The sequence below is a fragment of the Chamaea fasciata genome, unplaced genomic scaffold (genome assembly GCF_029207755.1).
Source record: "Chamaea fasciata isolate MVZ Bird 193981 ecotype frontalis unplaced genomic scaffold, bChaFas1.0.hap1 SCAF_2, whole genome shotgun sequence".
Classification (NCBI taxonomy): Eukaryota; Metazoa; Chordata; class Aves; order Passeriformes; family Sylviidae; genus Chamaea; species Chamaea fasciata.
In genome coordinates this window covers 27,047,963-27,055,294 of record NW_027094087.1, presented here as the reverse complement: position 1 = coordinate 27,055,294, position 7,332 = coordinate 27,047,963, and the positions used below count along the sequence as shown (strand labels likewise).

The 7,332-nt window shown below is 43.4% G+C and overlaps 1 protein-coding gene across 1 annotated transcript in view; it reads right to left on the bottom strand.

Annotated features, from left to right (window-relative positions):
* Positions 1–3,838: 3,838 nt before the first annotated feature.
* The window catches only part of EPHB6 (EPH receptor B6), a 66,448-nt gene continuing 62,954 nt past the window's right edge, over positions 3,839–7,332 (bottom strand). The window contains exons 15-17 of the mRNA XM_066175370.1: positions 7,005–7,198; positions 5,617–5,772; positions 3,839–4,589 (exon numbers count right to left, since the gene is read on the bottom strand). Of these exons, the coding sequence (XP_066031467.1) occupies positions 4,481–4,589; positions 5,617–5,772; positions 7,005–7,198 (459 nt within the window). The 3' untranslated portion in view covers positions 3,839–4,480. The remainder of the gene's footprint in view (positions 4,590–5,616; positions 5,773–7,004; positions 7,199–7,332) is intronic.

The following is a 7,332-nucleotide window of genomic DNA, read 5'->3' as shown; positions in this document are numbered from 1 at the left end:
GCACACGGGGACACTTCAGCTCTGTATTTCAGCACACCAGGGGGAGCGATTCCTCTTTGAACAGATCCCAGCTACAGCTCGCTCTCTCAAGGTCTAGAAGGCACAGTGGCCTTTCATGAGCTCAGCGCAGCCCTTTCAGCAAAGCTGAAGTGGAACAGCTTTACACAAAGAGCACAATGACCTTGAATGCCACAACAAAATGTAAATTCTGAGAGAGGTGCCATTTTTTCCATATAGATTTGAAGAGTGAAGGATTAGACTGGCTTTTAGGTAGAGCAATGAGATTTGCTCTTCCAGGCAGTCTTTTAATGATATACAAAGATTTGAATTTAAGTGTGATCTGCAATCCTCCAGATGCCTGGTATTCATGAATAGTTGGTAACACTCAACACATGTGATCAGCTGATTGCGTTGCTCCTCCAGCATTGCCTAGTTTCAGGAAGAGAATTTATCACTTTCTTCCTGAACCCAAATCTACTGCCTAGCTGCATCTATAAGTGTAGAAGACATGAACTTCATGTAGAAGACATGAATTCTTCACGAAGAAGAATTGTATAGCCAACTGGTGAGAAAATGTGCCAAAAGCAGGATGGATTCAAGCTGGTTACCTTCACTTGCAATGGCCCTCGGGTAGATTAGTTGGCTGGAATCATGACCAAGGAAGATCCAGTGGTATGGACAGCTCTACCCTGGTTTGTTTAGTAAAGCCAAGTTCCTTGGTGCTGTTCATCATTTCCCACCACACCCACAGGTTTCATTCAGCTTCATAACATATGAATCGTCTGGAACTAGCTACAGCAGCTTCTTTCTTTCTAGATAGCCCTAGGTGCTGAATATATTTATGCTAAACAGACAGATTCTTTCAGCATTTCTCTCCACTGAGCAGCTTGTGCTCAATTAGCCCTAACACAGTGTTGTTGAAGCATGCACTAAGATTACACCCTTCAATTTTAAAAACAAACAAACAAACAAACAAACAAACAAACTAGGGACTTCAGCCATTTCATCCACACATGCATTGAAGCTACTTGGGTGCAAAGCACAGAAATCACTGTGTAAGTCACACAGTCACATTGAGCCCTTCCTTAAAATCATTTCAGGTGTGGAAGAAAAAAATCTCAGCTTACGTGCTTGTCTTTGAACACTCTGGTGAGCAGGGCCTGCTTCTGGCAGAAACATGCCATGGCTTAGTGAGGCAGGAGTGCACAGGCATGTAGCTCCTGGCTGAGGATTTCACTTGGCTGCCAAAGCAGCATAGGTGGGAACTTGCTTGCCCGACGTGCTCTCTGGCAGCAGAGAACATAAACTGACATCCTGGTGCAGATCCAATTATCTGTCTGGGAGGCTGTCCAGCAACAGACACCAAAAAGACAGGTTCAAGGAACCTCATCAGGAATAATTACAAAACAGCTTGCCTTAAGGTGAAGTTTCTTCCTGTTTCCAGACAGTGAAAAGTTGGTGTTCAAGCACAAAAGACATTAATCTTTGAAATATATTCTTTCTAGCTATAGGTATGACTCTTCTGAGCTTTCATACAAATGCCTAATGCCCTTAAAGTCTGCCCACTGATCACTGTGCATTTAGTTTATTCATCACTCTTGTACACTGCCTGTTATAGAAATCATACGGAGTAAAGGTGGGCAATAAAGTATTAGTCTCCCATTGCTTCTCTGGCAAAGAACACAGCTCTGTAAGACTTTTTCGGCATTGTTTCTCACTCTTCTGGTGAAGGGCAGGTATCAGGGACCTAGGTAAGCCCATTCCTTTCCCTCCTCATTCTCATGCCTACCTGTTGAGGGTGCTGCTCATATACTGCAGAGCATCCCAGATGACTGTGGAAACAGAATGTACAATTTCTGGTTTCAGATGCCTGAGAAAAGTAAGATCAGGGTATTTCTAATGGTTTTGCCATGACTGCCTTTCTTCCATGCTTGCAGAGTTAAGGAGTGACATGATGGCAAGTAACACAAGCTGCACTCCAACTTGAGAACCTTTGCATCCCAAACTGTGTAAGAGAAAAACCACCTGAAAATTTCGAACACACTGGCAATAAAGAGAATGGAGACACTTCTTACAGAAAAGAGTTATCCACTAGCACTGAAATGTGATGCCAAGCCTGTTCCTGTGCAGTTCTAAGCCTCATTATCAGCACAATAGAATTCAGGCAAGGCTCCCGTTTAATCTCCTGTTGCACAAAGGGAGAGAGAGAAAGATGTTTTTTCTGCATGTAAGTTTCCACTAGGCTGAAAAGAGGCCATAGAATTTGATCTAGATTGCTAATCTCTCCAGTAATCCTGACCACTCAAGGCATGGAAAAGAAAGGCTGCCTTGTTTCCCCAAATGGCACACAGAACTTCTAGAATACACTTATATATGAAGATGCATACATGCACTGTTGTCCTTTGGTGAATATATATGGAAGGTGCTAGAGACCACAGATTCCCCTCAACATCTTGTGCTCAATATGCTTTCTGAAGAGGACAACACTTGTTCTGTCTCAGATGCCGTGGGTGGAGCTGACAGTCAGTCAGCATACATGTGACTGGATGTGTGAGTATTGCAAGTTTCCAGAAACCCCTTAAAAAGCACAGACTGAGATTTTCTAGGTTGGACTCTAGTCGGATGTGATTTGGGGTTTTTTTAATCTTCACACTCTCTTTGTACTGTCATGAATGTTTTATTCATGCTTCCTTTTATTGTTTTTGTATTGACTTTTTTATATCTTGAAAAATGCACTGCTGTTCTCTTCAGCTAAAAAAAATTAAAATAACCTTACTCTAATGCTGTAACAAAAAGCCTGAACTGCATTGGCTATTCCAGTGTAGCTATTCTAGAGCACCTCCCATCATATTATTGGACTCTTCAATCACTCTTAAACGTGGCTTCTTGGCCTTCAATCGTTAGGTTGACTGGGGGAATCTTTAAATCCATACAGGAGTAGAATGTGAAGAAGTTGTGATGTTTCAACCTTGACTGCTGGAGAAATACACGAGGTTCATGTCTACTTCACAGAGGAGCCAACAGAGGAGCACAGATCAGAACAGTCGGGGTTATTTCCTCTCCAGACAGACAGAGGGTCTCATAACCAGGGTCTTGTTTACCAGGGCCATTTCCATTTCCCTTCCTACGTGTTGCTGAGGTAGACAAGTGTACAGTTTATGAGTTTTCCTCTCAAGCTCAACTTCATTGGGATAGAGAGATACAGTCCCAAAGCTCTGCTCCTTCTCGAAGGAGATTTTCCCATAAGCAGGTACTAGTCTGTCTGAAGGGATACATGAGCTCTGCCATTATGGTCACCCTCATGTCCCTGTACCACACAACGCTGTTGGTCCCAAGAACATTGTTAGCCCTTTTTTAAGGACTGAAGTGACGTACGGGACTGGTACTATTCCCTGATCTCTCTTGACAAAAACTTGTGAAAGAGTTTCACCTCACTCATTCCAACTGTCTGTTTGAAGTTGACTACTGCATTGTCTGCATTTTCTTCAAAAACAATATCCAAACAACTGTGTCTAATGGCTAGGGTGAGAAAAAGAGGAAGTATTTTTCAGCAGCAAAGGGTTTCAGATTTTTTCATCCTGCTTTTCATCGTAAGGGGCTCAGAAGAAAACAGAACCCAAGATCTGGTTACTCAGGATTTTGGAGTATCACAGGTTATGCCTTTCCTCACAAGAATGGGCTTGTGAGGACCAGAACCTATTTGTTTCCTCCTTCACTTGTAGGTCTTGCAGGATGGATTGTCGGAATTGTTATTTATTCATTCTGTTGCAGTCCCATAAATAGAGATGGACTGTTCCTCACATCAGCACAAAAGATCAGCAATTCCCATCATGAAGCAGACCCAAGAACTGCACACGAAATAGCATTGAATTTCGAACCCTTTACTCTGAACCTGTTTACCAGGTGACATCTGTTTTTGCTTACCACATACTGTGCACTAGCTGGACCTTCAGTTTTGAACTGAGCTGGCACACCAAGTGATAGCCTGATGCTCATCTCCATCTGAGAAATAATCTCTCACACCACGATGGCATTCTTCTGAAAAAAAAATGCTAATTTTTGGTTGCCTTTATTATGTCTTTGCAGCTTTGCTGGGCTCTCAGCCATAAATAAAGCCTGCTGATGACTTTGTAAAGTTGTCAGGTACCTTTTTTTGGCAGACAATAGGCAACAGGTGCTTGTGATCTGTCCAAGCCATTATTCCATCTCCGCCCCGTGTTATTATAACCTTCCCTCCCCAAACCCATTCCCAATGTATGACATCAGCCACATGTAATTGTCACCAGTCACTTAGTTCTGCTTCCAAATCATGGCAAGGCTTTGTTTTTGTTCATGGAACAGGACATGTAGTGTGCACTCTCCGGGTGCATAAAGTCTTCAAGTAGCATACCGACATCTTTTTCTTACATTGAAAATCCCTCTGAATTCCCCCAGAACCTTTCCAGAGTTTGAGACTAGTGGAATGAGGATGATGTAAACATCACACTTCAACTGGTTCAAGTTGATTCAAATGGACTCGCATGAGCTGGATGCTGTTTAGAATCTTCTTCTGGTGACCAACGAGGGTGATTCCAATACGCTGGATATCTCTGCAAAAGAACAGAGGACACAGAAGTTGTTAAAATGAATTGCTTGTTCTGAAAAATCTCAGTCCATTTTGCTGTAGATGCAAATCAACGTGTATGGATATGTGTGTGTGCCTATCTGTGTCTGAGAAACAGCTGACGAGGCTTCTGCTCTTGCTTGAAAAATGCGTGTGGGTGGAGGGGGTGTTGGCAGAACTTAGTAAGTACAAAAAAAAGCAGTGGAATTGGGCCACGAAAAGGATCAGAGGGCTGATCTCCTAGAGAAAAAAAGAGAGCTGGAGTTCTTCAGCTAGAAGAGAAGGCTCCACAAAGATCTTTCTCAATATATAAAGGGGGCTTACAAGAAAGATGGAGAACGACTTCTTACCAGGCCCTGCAGAGACAAAACAAGGCTCAATGGTTTTAAACAGAAAGAGGGTAGGTGTAGACTGGAGATAAGGAAGGGTGATGGGACACAGAAGAACGCTGCCAGGAGAAGTTGTTGATGTCCCATCCCCATAAGCATCAAAGGTCAGGTTGGACAGTGCTGTGAGCAACATCATCTAGTGAAAGGTGCCCCTGCTTATGGCAGGGGTGTTGGACTAGATGCTCTTTAAAGGTCCCTTCCAACCCAAACCGCTCTATGATTCCAAGAATATTCATTTTCCTGGATTCTGTCTTTTACATAACATTTCAACCCAGTATATGGTGTGTCTGGTTCTACGCATCTGTGTAAAAGTGATTGTTATTACCTATGCTAGCTGTCATAAACACTCTGATAAAACAGGCTCTCTTCAGCACTGAAAGTACATTTTCTGATGCACATTGGATCAGAACTAGTGCTTATAGATACAGATTACAAGTGTATCACAGCATGGATGGTGTCCCGAGGCCCTCGTAATATGCAAGGAACAGAAGCTACTTTGCTTTGGCTTCCTTCTCTTTTTTCATGTGAATATATTTTCCATGTAGGCAGTTTCTCAGGCTGCTTTCACTTTCTGCATGGAAAACTCAGTGTCTGGTATCTGCTGCTCTCTGCTGTGTTACTTACTCGAGAGTCATGCGTGATATGACATCAAATGTAGCCAGACCAGCCTGGTCAAAGTTCTCCTTGTAGCGGCCCATCTTGATAGCATCCAACCACTCGTGAGCATTGCTGAGGGAAGGGAAATCTGGAGGACAGTTGCTCAGGAGAGGCTGCGATGGTCTGCAAAAGAGGCCAGGTTCTAAAACCCAAGTTACCAGCATCAGCTGAGCATACTAGTAAAGTAAGAATTATGAGAGGGAGAGAATGAAGCCTCTGAAGAGGACAGAATGAAGAACAATGACATTTGTTCTTCATACCCTGACTCCTAAAGTCCCACCCTGATGTGCTGTTTCTAGGCTTCCAGTGTCCCTTTTTCTGCCTGAAAACAATCAACCAACCAAAGAAAATTATTATTCCTTCCCATTGCCCATACTCTCTCAGGCACATTGTCTTCTTGTTGCCCAAGATCCTTCCACACTTTCTTGGTCTAGACCTATTAGCTGGGCAAAGAACTGCAGTGAGGAGGTTTCTGAAAGAGACATGAGACCTTATACATCTTTTTACCTTTGTGACCATGTCTCCCTCTCCTAAATGTTCTCTTTCAGTCAGAGAGTGACCTATGAGACAAGGACTGTGTTGTTTCTGCTCCAACACCCATCAGATAAAAAAATGCAGTAAAAGGCCAAGGAGATGAATGTTTACATATGGCATTTGCTCTTTTCTGCATCATCTGAATCTGTCCCAAAGCTACAACACTCTTTATGTGCCGCTTTTAGTAAACAAGATACTCTTCCCCGCCCCCAGCTGTGGAGTACATTCCACTGAGACAAGATTTATAAGCACAGGGAAAAACCCTCCAGGCCAGCAGGATGTAATTTTGTCATCAGCCCAGCAGCCAACTAACCTTGGCACCGTTTATCCCTCCAGAGACTTCTTCTTTGCTGACCTCCTGCCTCCTGTTCCATCAGACTGCAAAATGCAGTTGGGAAAATATGGGATGTAAGCTGCAGTTCTAATTATTCTTAGGTAAAGACTTCCTTCCCTCCATAACCTAAGGTCTTCTTTTTCTTGATCATCTCTTGTGGTCACACAATATGCTGTGATCACAGGGTATCTCGTGCTGCTGCACCCAGCTGTGTCCCTCCCTTCACTCCCTATGATCCCTCAGTTATTCATCCTCAGTGCAACTTGAGATTTATCTCATGTCACATTCAGAGCTCCCCATTAACTGAATCAGGATATACAGCTTTTCCAACCTGCTTCCTCTCTTTTTTTTTCCACTTCCTGTTTGTTCTCAGTCTCAAATTAGGGGGTTAGGAAAAAACCTGTATAGCCTGATTGATGGCCTTCTTTTCCTCATGATGCCTACTAAGACACAAGTCCTATTATTTTGCATTAAATCCCCATCTCACCTGCTGGTCCCAGTGCCAATGGCTTTGAGGGCTGAAGGCTTGCGGATCATTTTATCCAGGGCACTGACTATTTGCTCAAATTTGGGTCTCTGGACCCGTTCCTTCTGCCAGCAGTCGAGCATCAGCAGGTGCAAAACAGTAGGGCAGTCTGGGGGTGGTGGCAGGCGATAGTCCTGGTCAATGGCATTGATTACCTGCAGGAAAACAAGAACAAAGCTTTATCACAACTGGGAAAATAAAAGACAAAAGAGCTTCAATCACTTGGGGTGTGTGGCTTTCTTCTGCTTGAACTCATACAGGACAGAGAGGCAGATGTACATCCTCACCA